Source organism: Pagrus major, chromosome 9, assembly GCF_040436345.1.
Source record: "Pagrus major chromosome 9, Pma_NU_1.0".
Classification (NCBI taxonomy): Eukaryota; Metazoa; Chordata; class Actinopteri; order Spariformes; family Sparidae; genus Pagrus; species Pagrus major.
The window spans coordinates 25443658-25462452 of NC_133223.1; the positions used below are offsets into that span (position 1 = coordinate 25443658).

Genomic DNA, 18795 nt, shown 5'->3' on the forward strand with positions numbered 1-18795 from the left:
CACAAAACACAGATTACAAACTACAGTGCCACTCAAGTGTTTGTGATCACTCCATTAAACATTTAGTTAATATTCATATCAAAAGCAAGAGATCACTTTCTTTTTCAAGGCAGAGCACAGGGCACTTGTGTTGATGCCATGTAATTCTACTCTTAGGTGGATAAAGGGTCAAGCTATTCCACCCACTTATTCTCCAGCCAGGCTCCTTAACCAACCTGGAGAGTACCAGTGCAGTGACATGAACATGATCCTTCACCAGCTGCCTCACCTATTTGCACTGAAAAACACAGGGCACTTTGCCAAGACAGAGGCGTAGCTGCTGGAAGGTGAACCTGGGTCTCTGCAATGGTGGGTGACTGCCTTTCTCCACCACACTCAGGTGACCCTAAATGCTTTAAATCAGTATCTCTCCTGGCAGAACTCCTTCTCCTTACAGCAGTTGCTGCATTAGATATTTAAACAATATTCAATGGTCAACAAAAGGGATATACTTCCAAAGGAATTCTAATTCTATTGACTGTTAGACTGCTTTTATTTACTGTATTTTTAAACCTTTATTTATTTCAGGGTTTAGAGCAATGATCTCTTTTTGAGATCGTTATCACATTCACACCTGGCAGCTGCCAATACATAGAATACTAGACTTCTCACCAGTATATCCATGCCTTAAATAAACCACTAATATAATGCAGTCTCGATTATGAATTGCTGATTTTTGTCCTACACCGCCAAATCAATTTCAATAAAAAAATAACACCTTGGTTATTTCTCATTGATCAGCTGGAAGAAGATAAAAAGGCTTAATGGATACAAATACCAGCCGTACACACTGGGATACACATTTTCAGTGAGGGATGATCCTGCACATGGAAACAAATATTTTTAACCCTCCATTGGGTGGAAATCATTATAGCACTTGAGGGGTGCCAATAATTTTCTTTGAGAGCTGTTTGCTCCCCCTCCAAGTCAACACCGGTCAGTGCACATTAGTTTTATCTGTGTCTTGCACGAGGGGATATTGGATCGATGGCTGCTCTATGAACACATGAGGACATTATGATTCAGTTGAGACAAAATGATCTAAAACAAGTGGGAGACTGCGTGCACTGACCCGTGTCCATGTGACCTAGTACGCCTGTGTAAGCATGGCCTGAATGAAACTGAAGCACAATAAAACAAAAAAGTACCCAAAGATGAGTCGGATTGTGGGCCTGATCAGCAGGTTAATTTGTGGTGATAAAGTGCCCTTAGGCATTAATGCTTGTCTGTCTCTATATGTCAGTTCTGTGATTGACTGGCAACCTGTCCAGGCTGTGCTCTGCTCAGCCCCCCCGCGATCCTCTTAAAGGTTAAGTGGGCATAGCTAATGAATAATGGATGTTTATCTTCTGTTAACTACAATGACAAAATGTTAAACAATTATGATGGTTGTTAATGTGCTTTCCACGAGGCTATTTAAAACCTCTGACCGCTCAGGATATCTCATTAACAGATCAAAAAATAAGAAAAAAATAAATAGTAACGCACAAATACAGACAATTCGTGAGCGACTACTAAACACAAGCACGTGCCAGCCACATATGCATGCAAACATGCAATGCGAATTGAAATGTTTTTTTATCGTAAAGACACTTAGTCTTGTTACAAAAAGAAAATTGTATGTCAAGATAACAAGAAGCCATTAAACATGACAAACGTGTATGTTTAACTGACCTCGGGTGCCTACAACCTATACAGCCATGCCCCGCGTTCTGTGTGTTGCAAGTTTGACATTTACCCTCTGTATCCCTTGTTCCTGTTTGTGCAGTTCAGTTTCATTTCTTAACTGTTATATATAGTCCAAAACGACATACGGTATCAAATCCTCCCCGGGTGTGTTGCATCAGTGGTTAATAACAGGTCAAACCTGTTACGTCTAGTGTGACACTGTCCAACAATCTAATTTTCTTGTCAAACCAAGAAAAATAGAGTGTAATCAATGCACTGTAACAGATGTTATGTTTTCTCTCTCGTCTAGCTTGCTGCCATTTCAGAGACACAGATCAATCTACAAACACCTCCCCATGTCTCTCAGCGGGATAAACAACCATGATTTGCGAAAATTGGCCCCAAGGGGAATGAGGCACAAATAAAAACAAAGCATATTTTTGGCTTTCTGTTTGAAGGTCTTGCTTAAAATGTTTTCAAGAAAAACATTACCGGAGAACAAGAGTGACAGAGTAGTAAAGCATAAAGCAAGAGCAATGGTTGGGGGGGTATTAGCTACATCAGTTGTCATTACTAGAACGGAGCGCACAGCACTGTTATTGATGTACTCTATATCTGCTGCCGTAATGGACCTTAACACAGAAGACATCTTCATACATCAAGGCAGATACAGAAGTGAGAAATACAAGGAGGTTGTAATTTTACTTTATTCCAATAATCTCACAGCCTGATGGATAACTGCACTACAGCTAAGAGCAGACTCTGTATGTGGGAGTTAGTGCATAACGTACCCCTGCCCTGGGTCGAGAGCGATGGCCCGTGGATGTTCCATGCCTCCGGCAATCAGTGTGGTGCGCATATCTCCGTTAAGCTTGGCCACCTCGATCTGGTCCAGATTGCTGTCGATCCAGTACAGTTTCCCCGTAATCCAATCCACAGCCAGGCCCTCTGGGGTGGCCAGACCATGCTGCACGACCACCTCAATCCCTGTCACTCCTGGGACAACAGTATCAACATCAAAATAGCATTGGATATGCAGCACCGACCTACTATACATTGTATGGGCTCTGCGACAGAAATGATGCCAGTGCCTACATTGGTCGTTTTGCTCATTGTAATGTCATTTCTTGGAATATCTTTGAAGGCTCCATGTTACTAAATAAAGATCTTTATTTTTTTCAAAAAGAATGACTGCTCTAACTATTAAGATTTTATCTTGGATCAATTCAAACAGGATCATGTAGACAACTATCTCCTGCAGTGATCAGTTTCTGTAGGGTTACAGGGGTAGCACTGGTGGTCGCCGCCTCTTTACACAGCTCAGGAAAACATCCTCAGAGCAGAAGAGGAAACTCAGAAAATACCTAAGGAAACTCTTCTGTATAAAGAAGATTGCTTTCCACAGGGTTACATTAAGCACGGTAAAAGGGTTTTCCAGCAATATTTATAATCCAGCTGTTTACAATTATTCTCAGATGCTGAGGCTTTTATGTGTGTCTCACAAAAGGGTGGAATAGGTACAGCTAAAAGGGGATTTCTATGGCTCCGCAGAGGGAAATAAAAGAAAGAGAACCCAGTGAAAGTACTGCCACCCACAAAAATACAGAGCAAAGGAGAAATTCTGATTTATCATTTTATGAGGGGGAGATACTATATTACTACCATCTGAGGACTTCTGGTCCTGCAGCATTTTTCAACTCTGGTCAACCTGAGATAAATTTTCAGGGAGAGACAATATCAACTTACTGTATCAGAGCGGAGTATGTGTAAAGACAGGAGGATAAAACAGAGCGTTATCATTGGCAGTGTCCTAGACTTCCATTTCAGCTGCTCAAGCACAGATGAGCAAGACATGACTCTCTTTAGCCAATACATCAGAGCAGTCGTTAGATATATAGAAAATGTTTGTATACGTGGGTGTGTGTGCTTGTATGCTCATACCGCCTGACTCAGAGAGTTTTCCTCTGTAGATCTTATCCTCCACCACATCTGTCCAGTAAAGGAGGCTACGATTAAAGTGGAAGTCTAGTGCAATGGTGTTCCTCAGCCCCGGCACCAGCAGGCTGTAGTCCCGCTTATGAAGGTCTATTCGTCTTATCTCGTGCCGGATTGAGAAAATGATGAAAGCCTCGAAGGGATCTGGCCGAGGAGAGAGACAGGAAACAAGCACAGTATGTTTTTAGGAGTGCCACCAAGGGCCGAGCGATGGTTTGAGTATATTGTTCATTGAAGATGTGTGACATTGTTCAGTTCATGCACAATTTTGGACATTGATGACCACTACTACAGACCATAATATTCTGAAGAATATCATGGTCCGATGTTTGATAACTGTAGAAAAAATAATAAAAAACCAACACTATGCCACAGAAACTCTTATGAATCACGTTATTGCATTATTAAATAGTTAATAAAACTGTCTGGGTTAGGTTTGATGCATGTGTCTCCAAAATCATTGGTTAGGCAGGGTATTCTGTGCTGGCCCTTTTGTAGCTTTTAAAAGCTATTTGTTGATTTTCCTTTTGTCATTTGCTTTTAACATCAGTGTCAATTACTTTTGCCAGCATTGATGTTTTACAGTGCGCTCTGTGAATGAATTAACTTAAAGCCTGCACAAAAACCCAAGGGATCAAAGAAACCCCACCCCCCCCCACCCCCCCCCCCCCCCCAATGTTAGCTTAGCTTACAAGTATTATTAATATGCATCCTGCCACACTAAGGGATCTAAATTACCTTGTTAGCCTGGCAACCATCAAAGCTCAAATACTTCCTCTTCATGACTATAAATGCTATTTTATTGAATGAATAACATCATTGGCATTCGCATTCTTTAATTAAGACCTGAAATTATTAGTCCCCTCTTTAATTTCAATCTCAAACTAGTTACATAACTTTTACCAGCTTAGAGGAAATACTGTAGCTAAAGGTGTCAAAATAACTCACCAGGTGCGACATAATACTCACATAAAGGTAGCAAAGCACAAGCTAACCTAAACCTTTCCTCTTGTTTACAAATGGCATGGGTGACTCCCAAAATAAGTGGACACATTAGCTTCATTTACCATTTAAAGACAGCTGTAGTCAAGCCAGCCACCATTAATCAGCCGCCCCTAAATTTTGGAGTGCAACCATATTTATGGTTTTTACCTTTATGGTAAATGCATTTAAATGGGCCAGAGCGTGCTGACAGGCTGAGTTATCATCATGAGTTATTAGCGACTTTCATTTCATTTTTCTCACTTTCCAAAGACAAGTGTTGCTGTGGAAGTCTTACCTGAAGTGAGGCTATAAAACCTAATTGTAGGCGACGCAAGCACATCACATACTGTGATAATAGCGAATAAGATTTGTGTCTGACTTCGCAAAACAAGTTTTATTCAGGTGAATAGGCGTAATGTACTTCACTGCATAGCCTACCCCCGCCCTTTTTTATGGGGGAAAGTTTAACATGTCACAGCAAGAAAAGCCCATGTGTAAATGATTAATGATGGCTGAATTCCATTTAGCTACTGCTACTTCAGTTTTGGTATCCTAAAGCTTGTATGGTCTATGCTCACCTTCACACACTGTGTGGTTTTGCACTGCATGCCTCATATGTTCTTTTTGTATAACTTTGTGTGTTGTTTTTACTCTGTACTGTATGTATATATATACACATATGTGTGAATTAGCTTGAAGATAATCTGGTAGGGTGCATATTAGCTACATGGTGACATTCATGTTGGAGCTGTGCACTGTCATTTTTAATAGATTCAAAATAATAGTGATAACTACTGTTTATGGAAAAAAACAAACGTTTTTGATTCTTTCGACCAATTTTCAAGAAAAACAGAAAACACTGCTCCAGCACTGCCTGAAACTGCTGGTTTGGAGTTGAGCCCTTACTTCCGTAACTATTATATATGTATGTGTGTTATATATATGTGTGTTTTATATATATATATATATATATATATATATATATATATATATATATATATATATATATATATATATATATATACACATATATATATATATACATATATACATACACATATATATATATGTGTGTGTGTGTGTGTGTGTGTGTGTGTTATATATATACATATGTGTTTTATATATATATATATACACACACACACACACATATATATATATATACACACATATACATACATACATACATAAAATATATACAGCTGTACCGCAGTCATGCTTACCAGCTGTAGCAGCGTTATTTTAGATCACACTACCTTGCTCTGCCCTACTCTGCCGCTGACTGGCTACATCCTGCCTGTTAAGTAATGCGCATGTGAAACTCTCATCAAAGATTGAACAGCGGTGAGATGTCTCACTCAATTGATTGATTTTTGGGTTCTTTTGACAACACTGGCAGTTATACATTTCTGTAGATAGCAATTGTATTAATACTGCAAATCCTACTAGAAACGCCTCATGATACTCATTTAACATATTGCTGTATTTGTTTATATATTACTGTAATGCCTTACTTTTGTCGTGTGTTTGCCCCTAACACTGTCACCACAGCAAGTTTGTACTGAATGACTATCACTGCCATGCAATGTATGCGTTGTTATGTGTAAGTTATTCCGATTGAATTACATAAATAATGGAATGCTGGAAATTTGCTAAAAACCTGCTGGGGAATTAATTGACTTCAATTTAGTCCAATGTGTTTATTTCACTTTTTCTCTGCAGAGGACATACTACTTTCAAACATATCTCACCGACCACCACGTAGTGCTAACTTATATGCCTCAGTTGCCGGGAAACCAATTTGTTGCCAAACACTTTGGGAATCAATGCATTACATTTCTTTCCATTTTCTGAAAAAAATAGATACATCTGTTCGTAGTGTCTTTTGAGAAATACATTTTGTAGAGTCTGAGAAGTCGCTATATCTACTGACAAGGCCTGGAGCAAGCAACGCTGCTTGCATGCTAAACTTCTCTGGCCTCCACCTCTGAGGTTTAGCTCAATCAGTAAGATTATTTCTGCTTCTGGGATATATCTGTACAACTAAAACTTGGAATTTGTCACACATTCAACACTAATTCATCAACACACAGAACCCACACATACACACACACACAGTCTTTCAAAAACAGTCCTTACCACACGCCTTATCTTCACAGCACTCTCCATGAAATTAGACTTTAGGGACCAGAACTGTGTTTGCACACAACTGTAATTAAAATGGCGTCCTTGCTACAATGACATATTTCCGTGTTGTAACCAAAGTAGCTAAAATGCTACCGGAGAGATTTTATTACTGCGAAGGAAAAAGGAGGAGTGGATGTGTGCTCAGGACTTCACAAAGAATCCAATAACACCTCTCTGAAGATTAAATTGGAATGTTTGTGTTTGTATGCAAAATTTGATTTATGATGAGGCCGCAGAATCCTGATCGGCCTCCATAGAAAATTCTGTATTCTTTTCCTGCGTTAATGTAAGATTAGAGCTGGAAGTGCCATCAATCTTGGAGTGAAATAGAGAAGCAAGTAATCAAAACGAGGTCCATAAATCTGAGTGTGACAAGCCAGCAGCATGTGTGTATAACTATTGTATTTGAAGCGGTTACAGAGCGGCCTTGTCAAATAGATTATTCAATAGCGGAAAGTTTGAATTCATAAATATAATATTTGTGTTTGTATGGGATTAGGCCTGAGGTGAACAACTGAATGAAGTAACAAAGCTTGGGTGGTTTGAGAAGGGAGAAGACGCTTCCTTCACTCAGCATCACTGCAGATAGAAACAGACAGGGCTCATCGCCCAGATGCCTCTTCAGATTTGAAGCTGATTGAATTTGACCTGACGGTACCCTAAATCACCATCTATTACTGTTCTTCAGCCCACCTCTCCACTTTCTCAGCACTCAGAGAAACTCACACGAAAACCCTCTTATGCTCTAGTTTGACTTTTACTGTTTTCCTTTCCAGTTTCTCTCATCTACGAATCTTGCATTAATAAGTAATACTGCATAGTGTTGGTGCATTTAATGAAAACTATGAGCTCTAAGAACAATGATTCTAACTCAGAATTGAAGATTTTGGAGTTACAAGTATGCCTAAGGATGAATTTTAATATTACATCAGCCACAGAGCCAGAGCCACACACAGTCACGACAGCCAACAGCATCACTAAAGCAAACATTATAAAAGCTTGGCTCTGTTACCTGTGCTGTGACAGCTGTCTCCATCTGGGTCGAGCTCCCATCCCGGATAGCAGGAGCACTTCACCGTGGTCTTGTACTGCTCACACACCTGGCTGCACTTTAGGTGACGGCTGCAGTAGTCCACCACCTCACACGTCTTGTTGCTGGAGTCCAGGTGAAGCCCAGGGGGACAAAAACACACAACCCCTTTCCCTGGTGCCACAGTGCACTGGTGACTGCAGCCCCCTCTGGCTACAAGACATAGATCTGGAGTGAAGAAAGGCAAAACATAAGAAAAAACTGAAATCGTACACACACTGGAAGACAGATGGAGATTTAAAAGAACATTTGAAGAATACAGTGTGTAAGATAGTAACAACAGACTGTCCAATGTCAAGAGTTGCATGAAATCTAAAAGGTTTTGTGTTTGAACATAGTGTCACAAGGATAACATATTTTCAACTCAAAGCTAGAGATCAAATGCCAAGCATCATGATTGTGTTCGCACACCGGTGTCGTATAATGAGAAAGCCTTCATCATTCGAAATGTTCTCACAGGTTTCACCTGGAGGTGAAGGGCTGTAATTTCCATCACTACTTCACAAACAAAACAGGAAACAGAAAATTATGCAATGCTCCTTTTAAAAAGTAGAATAAAGTCAGACATGCTTCATCCTTTTGATGGCCTACACATCGTTTTTTTTTTTTATTAGAAGCTGCCAGGTCATGAGATAAAAGTGAACTGATGAAAATAAACCTTGTTTGACATCTCTTTTCCCGACGGTTTTCAAAGTGCTGAACAGCATTGCACTCTCTCAACAGGGGTGGGGGATGAGGTATGAAGTCACTGTTGTTAATGGTGGGTGTGAGTCCCGCTGAGCCGCTGCAGATCAGACCCTCGAGGTCCTTCTGAACACATAATTGTCTATGAGGAGGCAAAAGCAGCTCTTTTCAGCTATGATAAAGCAGACACTCAACGGTCCTACAGGCCCCCCCCACCCCAGAGGCCTGGTTCTGTGACGCTCTGAAATGAACCTCCATGTTTACACTGCACACTTTAAGAGATTAGATGACTTGGGATAATCACATGAGATCCTTTTCTTCCCTCTGAAGGCTGCTGGACAAACACTTCCACATTTGCCATCATCAGGAAGCCAGAGTATTACCTCATGCTCCGTCCCCTTAGACTCTGAGACAACACATACCGGTGCCTCGTCTGGCGCTAAGCTGCTGAATGTGACGGAGAGGATACAGCAGCACCCCACTGGGAGATGTTCCCTAACATCCCATGATATACTTGAACAATGGAAGCACAAGTGTTGTGAGTTGCCTCAGCAAGTAACATTTCCTAAATCTTTGGATTTGAATGTGCTTCAACTTTTCCAATTAATCTCATTGCAACAGATAATAAGTAAACTATAACAAGGAGATATATTTAAATAAAGACTTGCACACAAAATTGTGCTGTGGTTTTAATTTGTTATACAAATACGGTTCAATCGTTCGTCACTGTTTTATTTTTTTCTTAAACTAATGTCAGCAACTCCAGTGTTTCTATCCTTGCAAAAACCGGCAATCAAAGGAACTCAAACATATTGACAAAGTCCAAGATGCCTAACACTCCCTGGAAGTCATTATTTTTGACAGCTTTTTTCTTCACTTTTAAGTTATTCTTCTCCCCAAAATATATTTTTTGAGTATCAAACAAATACCCCCTGTAGGCTCGAAGTGCCTCGTGAAGAACAGCTGCTGTGGTCAGCTTGAAATTTGTCGAATTTTCAATGTTGCCAAGTTTTTATTGCTTAAAGTATTAAATAACCCATGAAAACTTCTCGAAGTCTTACTCCTCCGTCTATCACCCTCATCAGAAGGTCAGAAGCTCACTCAGAAGTAGAAGTTTTAACCAAAGTTATGACTGGGACATAGAACTACAGAGGTTTTGTCAATAAACAAGACATTTTGTCTCTTTGTCTGCTGTGTGAAATCACTATGAAATATTAGAATCTATTGTAACTGTCAGAATTGAGCTTTTTTTTTTTCTTAACAATCTTTTTAAACCACTTGGGGATGAGTGTGATAATCTATCCACATACTTTTGGTGCAGTTCCAGGTTAGAACTTTTTTCATGTACTTGTCAGTTTTGAGATTTTTGGGCTATTTTGCTTAAATTCTTCTTCTTTTCAGGCTAGTGGGAAGAAAATGTCCAAAATACACATTTATGTGTGTTTGTATGCTGAGATTTCTGTTTTGGAAATGTAAACAAATCAGTGCACATTTAATCAGAAAACATTGTTTGAATATTTAATGGATTAATATTTATATTTCTGAAAACTAAACTAATACAAAAAGAAAACGTCTTAATGTAATCAACTGGAAATCAAATTTTCTTTACTCTATACACCATTTTGTTGTCTAAAAATGTATATATATATAAATGTAAAATACATATACTTAATGCCCATTTCTTCTCAAAATGATTTTTTTCTCGTACTCTGACAGAAACCTCCACCTCAGTAGCACTTTCATACACCAAACTTTCCAGTTTTATTTCTATCTATATAGGATCTGAAGGTTCTTACAGAGGGGTTTGTTCATATTTTATTCAGTCTCACTTATATAACATTTTATTCCTAAAAAATATGCCTTTTTTTCTGACAGTATTTTCTGAATTATGCAGAAGTAAAAGAGATCTCCAAAAGTCCTTGTCTTGAAACCTTTGACTCTAATATTTCAACAAAACTAATACAAGGATTTTGAACCTGGCTTCATCCAATGCTAAGATTTCTGTTTAGATATGCAATGCGATGCAAATGTCTGCATATTTAATAAGATAATGCCCAATTTACATATTTAAACGTACAGTTTGAGAAAACATCTACAAGAGAAACCATTGTATCAATGTATGTCATCAACTGGGGAAGTTTCATGGTAATATCTCTTAGTTGTTATTGTTTTTTTACCCTATTTAATATTTATTTATATATTTGTTTGTTTGTTATTGATAGTACAGAGCTCTCAGGTATGTGGCAAAAGTTTGTGAAAGGCTTTCTTGCCCTGCCTGCTGCCACTGTGACCCAGACCCTGATTAGGAGCTACGAATGGTTGGTTGGATGGATGGAGTGCTCAAATCCAGGTCCAAAATGAAATCTTTTTCCTTAGTGGGAAGAAACCTGACTGAGCTGCACAGAGCCCTGACCTCAACCCCTTTAAACACCTTTAAGACAAACTGGAACGCCGACTGTGAGCCGGGTCAGCGCCTAACCTCCGAGGTCTTGTGGAAAGCCTTCCAAAAAGAGTGGCAGATGTTAGAGCAGCATATTAATGTGCACAGTGGGGGGGATGAGTTTTCCAGCAGTGTGTTATGTTCAGGTATCCACATACTTTTTTATGTATTCAGCATCTTTCAGGACGTCAAAACAAACCATAATAAAAAAGATGACATGCAGTAACAAAACAAGCATTACCACAGATGGCTCCTTCATCCGAGCGGTCTGCACAGTCCACTTTGCCATTGCAGATCTTATCGGGCGTGAGGCACGCAGAGGTGTCATTGGCACAAGGGTACTTGGGTGGCTTACACACAGCAGACTCACAGGACTCTTCATCGGAGCGGTCCTCACAGTCGATGTCCCCGTCACACACCCAGCTCTTTGTGATACACTTGCCTGCAGAGATTGAGATGTAAAGACAGCGAGACAGTAAGTGTTCTGAGAGCTTTAAAATTGAGAATTAACAGTTTCTGAGTTTCACTGTGGTACAAACGATGTAATCTCATTGTATCTCAGTTAGTATTCATATGACTTGGAGGATGATGGGGTTCACAAAATTGTTCCCTGCCTCAGCTTACTGAAATATAGCATTCAGTGTTTAGATTAATGTTTCATTTGCTCAGTTCCATATATCATTTGAATACACATTAGATAGCAAAAATGCCAAGCTTTTCCCAGGGGGGCTCAATCAACAACAATCTCTTTTTCATTCTGTGCTTGTTTGACTTGTAAAAGATCTGAGATTAATATTCCCTATGATGAAATCTACACTAAAGTGTCATTTGTTATTCCCTTGGCTATGTCTGTTGAAACTGGTAGTAGGGACCAATACTAGAAAACAATATGGGTGTTTTATTTTTGCACTCCCCCGGGTAAAGCTTACAATGCAGCGGACTGGTATTCCAATTTACAGTTTTTCAATCAGAGCAACAATATAGAGCCAAAATAGTCTGTAATACATGGTTCACCCATTCTAAAGAATCAGATTACTCTTTAACTCCATCCTCACATCACCAGGGTATAACCATTCTCAGGAATCTGTTCACACTGATATAGGCTAATATTACTTACAATTTTGAAACAGAGTGAAAATAGTACACTTTAGTACACACTATTTATTATCATCATTTAGAGGTCGGACTCCATAGGGGCCACTTGGAAAAATTCTGTCCCTTGTGCAAAAGTTGCGGGCGACTGATGAAGTTTTGGAAACCCACTTGTTTATCCTTGATGCTGGTTCAAATTGTGTGCGTGTTCAGGTGTGTCTGCATGTATGGCATGCACACAGTAACATAACACTTTGATTTAACTGTCGTTTTTCTAAATGCCAGCTGCATATTTGTAAATGCAAGCTTACGTGCAAATCAAGTGCACAAAGCTTTCACATGCATAAAATATGGAGGACACATGGGGCACTGTAAAGTAACATTTCGAAAGTCTTTCTGGTAATGCAAATGGCATGGAGGTTAGTCAGTTATATAACTGAATTCACAAGTGTTGATACTGGCAGTTTCACCTTAAATGGCACAGCAAACAAATCTGACAACTGCAAACTTATGACTTTTGTGAGTGTGTTTATCTGGGGAGGCAAAGGAGTGAACAGAATGTGGATAAAGAGGGACATGAAAAGATGTTTTCATTCAGGATGTGGGAGGCACAAAAGTACTTCTGAGTGGGTTTATTAAACATAACCTTTGCTTATTATTTTGAGTAGGAAATACATTTTTCATATCCGTTCCAAATATAGAAAAGCTCCAACATCTAAAAGTTTCATCTTTAATTCAACAAAAATGCAGCATATCCACAGATGGATTTCCTGCAGAGCTGGTAACTTTTTTATTTATGTTGGTCCCTCCTCTACGCATGGCTGAAGATTTATTTTTAAATAATGGATGGATAAATTCATACTTGTTGTGGTTGTTTTTCCTTTGTTTTTTAACTTTGCTCATCGTTAAAGTTACTGTATTGATAAAAAAAATCTTCATTTCTTCGTTTTCTTTTTTAAAACAGAATATTTTATGCATTATAGCCTAATACAGCACATGCTCATGCTACAGTTTCATTCTTCTATAAGCTTGAGCGCTCAACTCTGCAGCAGAATGCTCTGCATGCATGTGTTTCGATAATGAGTATGTGCATCTGTTTAACACTTAAAGGATAAAGGTAACTACTTAGTCTTCAATGTACAGCACTTGACTCAGGAATAAACTCACACTGCTATCATTTGGAGGAGATGTTGTTAACACAACCAGTCAATGCTTGAGAGAAAGTAAAGGTGAAACACCTTTTTCTTCTCACACTCTTCACAATATCGAGCACTTCTCTAAACCATCAGAAACATATTCAAACTCCATTATATGGACATGCAGAGACCAAAGCCAACCTACTAGTGACAGTCATGGACTGGAGACGCCATCTATTCTAAAATACCTATTTTGCCCGAGGATGTAATCCTGGACTGATGCTGTGAGCACCAAATGGACATGTTAACAAATAAACCTGTGTGTGGGAAGCTAAACCAAGATTGCACTAGGCGCCAGCTCCACATCAAATATTTGCATCTTTGTTTGAGTTTTATCTGTCACATGCAGAAGTGCATCCATCCCAATTAAAAAGCATCCGTATTTCCCATACCGGGCGAAGGTCTAGGATGAGTCTCATGTCTTTGTTTTATCTGTGTGATTAAACGAAAAAAGAAAGAACAAAAGTTCTACTGATGTTCTCTTCTACAATCTATCATGAATGTCCAGATGGCCCCCTTCAGAAACTCTTTTGAATACTGTCTGAGAGGGCACTCTGCTCTTCTTTGGGAGGACAGAACGAGCTGCACCAGTGCACAGGGGTGTGACACTGCAGTATTAGAGTGAATAATAATTGTGTGGTCTAACCAACCCTTCACTACGCAGCATTGCCTCCGTTCTTGATAATACTGTCAGGGGATGAGCGGAGCTGTGCAGCTAAAGACAGAAAGCAGCTGAAACTTCATCTGACCTTCTGCTTTCTGCTGCTGAGAGAGAGCCGATGCTGGGTTTGGGTACATGGGGAGTTTAAACAGGCCATTTAAAAGGTTTGTCCTAATTGGTCGAACAAGTACATGCAAACCTCAGTGCGATGCTCCGAAGTGGAGAATGGTTGAACCTCTAGAGCCCGTCTGACAGTGAAGGGGAAAGGGAAGAGAGCCATTTGGCAGCCTAGTTTATGACTGATACACACAAACAAATGTTCAAGAAACGGCTGAGATGATTTCCTCCTCTCCTAAGACCCGAGCAAAGGACTAGAGTGTTAATCTTGCAAGATATGTTTATTCCAGCTTTCAACGTGAAGGTTGAGGAATAGTTTTTGTCATCTGTTCATGAAAGTAAACGCTTGAGGCTATGTTCAAACTCCAGACCACCGTGTTTAATTTAGAAGTGAAATTTATGATTGCTTCTGATGACTGTTAATTTTCCATGATGCAACCCCCACACAGAGTTGCAAAACGAGGAAAGTCTGATTTGAATTCTGCACACGTCGTCACATAACGTCCTATATAACGCGATATAAAGTCAGCTGATTTGGCTCTCTGTCTGTTGCTGTGCATTACTGTCCTTCATGCTCAAATTAGTTCAGCCAGGCTGCCATGGTGCTGAAACTATAACGTCTGTCTCAGGCGAATGATGCAAAATTTACATACTGAGCTCAAATACAAGCTCAATTTAGTTTTCACGCCTCAGGATCTGATTTTAAACCACAAGCCACCCAAAATTGTCAGTGTCAGTTGAGTAATGGAGTGTGAAAATCAACAGTATGAAAGTGTTTACGTATGTCAGACTTCATCTGAAACTTCTAGAAGATATTTCAGGGCCTCACAACAACCACAAGCGTCAATTATTCATTTACTACCTGCTGACCAAAATTGCTGACCAACGCATCTTTCACTTCAGACCCCAGTGTGTTCGGCAGTGTACCATATTCACTACCTGTGTCTTTGCAGGTAAATTTGGCCTTGGGGTCGCACATCCTCTTGGTGCCTTCACAGTCTTTCTCATCGCTACCGTCCTCACAGTCCTTGTCTCCGTCACATCTCCAGCGTTCCGGGATGCAGGTCCCATCGGCGACACAGTGGAATTCCTCTCCACTGCACTCAATCACAGATGGCAGCACTGAAACAAAAGTCATTCAGCAGTGACTGTTTTTTTTTGCAGATCTGCTGCACACAACACAATCATGGGCAAAGGCACAACAGTAATTTCACAAGACATCTTTTAGTGTTTGCAAATATTTATCTTTGCAAGCAGGGCACTTGGCAGCCATAACAGGCCAGTTAGTTCCAAAGAGGGAAGTAGTTTAACTTCCAGCATTTAAGGTTTATGTCTCTCAGATGTTTCTGTCTTGTTTAATGACTCTGGTCACTATATCTTTCTCCAGTGGGGGTTCAAAAGGAAACTGGTACCACAACAGCATTATAGTATGTTGTCTGTGTTGCATTGGATGTGTAGGAGTGATAGACATATCCTCAGACAATAATGATGGTAGTGTGAAGTAGCCTACATCACACATTTTCTGAGATGTATTCACATTTTGACATTCATGAACCATTTAACAGGACCATCTATATAATTTCTGTTTCTGAGTAGCATATAGGGGCTACATACATCACCTCGCTATACAATTCTGTTGTGAGATGTTAAAACAATTTAATCTTGAATGTAAGAACACCAAACAGTTTTATCATGATGCACTATAATATTTTCAGTAGAACATAATAAACATTATGCATTTATTTTTAACTCATGTCATTGTGCATCCTGTATAGATAGTGACCTGAATCCTGACCTGAAGATTAACCGTTTGCTTAAACCTAAAAAACTCAAACCCAAAAATCGTTTCTCCAACAGCCGAGACAAAGCTAAGAACAGTCCCCCGGGGGTAGAGCAGAAGCAGGCACAGAGGGAGTGAGGGAGCCCGCAGTTTCCCATCAGGAAACAGTTTGATGAATAGTCTACACATTCTAGTGACAAGCAAGTGAGCTGTGAGTTTCGAGGAGCTTGCATGAGGTTTCTGTGGTAATTAGATTAAATGATTCAACTCCTGATGCTCAAATTCCCCCCAAACAGAGACTAGATAAGATTAGTCACACGTGAGCGTAAAAACAAAGTTATTGGACTCAAGCTGATTAATTGTTATACTTGTAATTAGAATGCCCGAATTTAAACAATGATTTGAATTGCAAATAAAATCATTAGCACACTAAACCAGATATACTGGCAGCAGCATGCTCATAAAAAGGTGCCACCAGACGACTTCGCTTCGAGGCAGATCCTTCAAGAAAATACAGGAGTAAATCCCTGTGATGACTTAATATATAAAAGGGTAATTATAAATACATCGCCGTCATACTACTAATATTTAGATGTAAAATATGAATAATAACAAGAGCCATCTTATGCTGGAGGGGACATGCAAGTCTACCTTTCTATTATCTGACTTAACGATTCAAACTATTTTAAAAGGTAATGCGGACGGTCTTACGTGCTGATCCACCTCTGCAGGTCGTGTTCTCATCGCTGTAGTCTCCACAGTCGTTATCGCCATCACAGGCCCAGTGGTCCGGGATGCAGCGGCCACTGGTGCACTGAAACTGGTTGTTGGAGCAGGAGCGGATGCAGCCGACTTCATCACTGCCGTCTCCACAGTCATCATCTACACACATGCAGGAACACCCATGAAAGGTGCGGCCCTCGACCAACACACACACAAATATCACGGCTGACAAATCTTCAAAATGTCCTCACCTGAATCACAATGCCACTGCACGCTGATGCATCGCCCGTTGGAACAGCTGAACTGGGTGAGGGGCTCACAGGTGGGGAAGGCTGAAAAGGTTGTTTAAAGATAAACATCAAATACAATCCCAGTTCAAGCTCAACAGATCCTTGCACCGTAATTCTATACATCAGTAAATGGAAAGAAATTTAACGTCCATGTGAATTATTATTCATCATCATGTGAGTTAGTTAAATATCGTGAAGCAAAGTTTGTCTCCACATTATCAAAGTTATATCAGCTTGTACAACCTTTTCATGTACCTTTAGTGTCATTGAAAACGACAGAAACATGTAGAGAATGTATTGTGTGGATGAGATTCATTCAAGTTCGTCTCATTGAAACAGTCGTCTGTAGTTGTGCAAACACTTCTAATGAATAGAACAGAATCTTTAGAATCTAAGCTTTTTCAGCAGGGGATGAAAAGAAGTCTCAACTGTTTTTTTTTTACTTTAAAATAACAGCTTCAAAATCCTTTTGATGGTACTGTGTCTTGTAAGAGTGTGAATGGTGTCTCTGTCTCAGCCACTCCGCCCCCATCGCTCGTTTCTGTGCTATCTAACTTCGGTGAGCATTCGGCAGAACATCACACACAGCATCAACTATCAGCGATTTGGATGAAACTGGATCATATTTCACTGAGAAAATGTTTGTCTCTGGTTTGTCTCAACCTAAAACCTAAAAGCAACCTGTAACTGCTGCCTACCATAGCGACAAGTTAGCTCTGCATGTTATGTTATGTTACATCTGACAAATTGTTCCAGCAAACCACCAAAGTCTGTACAAAATGTTGCTCAAGTAGATGTTGACATATTTCACATAAGTAAAAGCTGCAGTGTTGCCAGATGGGAATGTTGAACTGTTGTATCAGAGGCTAAGAATTATTGCATTTTTTGGGAAAGTATCATACGCGAGTCATATCCACACGAATAGGCATAAATGTGTAATATTACAGAACTCATATTTCAATTAAAATTTGATTCACCCTAGTCCATCAGTCTCACAATTTTTGTAACAGCCTACCAATACAATACTAAATCACAAGACAGCATGACTGGAAGCCTTTTCATATTCTGCACGAACAAAGTTAAAACCATAAAGTATGCTAACTAAGTAAGTAACCACGCTTACTCGCGCCTTCAAAATAACTTGACTTGACAGGATACGTTACAGAGAAAGCTCAAACTCCACCTCCAACCCGAGCAGCAGAGAGAGAGGGACGGCTGTGCTCACAAATCACGCTCATCGTCATCGCCTTCGCCAAGCGTGATTGGCTTGAAAGAGCCATATATTGCTATCCTGAACATGTCAGAATTAAAACACACCAGAAAAGACTGATCAAATTATTGTACTTTATGGCAGTTTTGGAATTATTGATCGTACAGAGGGCCAAATTATTGGACAAATACAATAATTATCCTACATCTGGCTTCACTGAAAAGTTGTGACCTGCTGGTGGCGCTATAAAAAAATCAAGGGATCACCAATGTCATTAGGACTCACTAACATGGCACCATGGATATCTGTACCAAATGTCAAGGTAGTGCAATAATACTCAGTTGGAACCAAACCCTAACCAACAAACATTTGCAACCCTAGAGCCACTACCCTGGCTAAAAATATGCAAATAGTTATACGTGATGATCACATTGCTATAACCAACTCAAGTTTGCAGCCCTGGTGTTAAAGCTTTGTAAATACTTCTCAGGGTTGCTGTTAAAGGTGGCTCTGGATGGAAGCAGGACATACAAGATGAAAATATTCTGAAATTGGTCTTTTGATAAGTCCTTTGTACGAAACAGGCCCTGAAAAACCATGTTTTATTCACACTGATGTGTATTTTCATGTGTCCTCTCT

At 39.7% G+C, this 18795-nt stretch overlaps 1 protein-coding gene across 1 annotated transcript in view; it reads right to left on the reverse strand.

Annotated features, from left to right (window-relative positions):
• The window catches only part of lrp1bb (low density lipoprotein receptor-related protein 1Bb), a 288538-nt gene that overhangs the window by 108264 nt on the left and 161479 nt on the right, over positions 1 to 18795 (reverse strand). The window contains exons 19-25 of the mRNA XM_073473505.1: positions 16908 to 16988; positions 16645 to 16815; positions 15093 to 15275; positions 11329 to 11529; positions 7886 to 8131; positions 3649 to 3846; positions 2499 to 2703 (exon numbers count right to left, since the gene is read on the reverse strand). Of these exons, the coding sequence (XP_073329606.1) occupies positions 2499 to 2703; positions 3649 to 3846; positions 7886 to 8131; positions 11329 to 11529; positions 15093 to 15275; positions 16645 to 16815; positions 16908 to 16988 (1285 nt within the window). The remainder of the gene's footprint in view (positions 1 to 2498; positions 2704 to 3648; positions 3847 to 7885; positions 8132 to 11328; positions 11530 to 15092; positions 15276 to 16644; positions 16816 to 16907; positions 16989 to 18795) is intronic.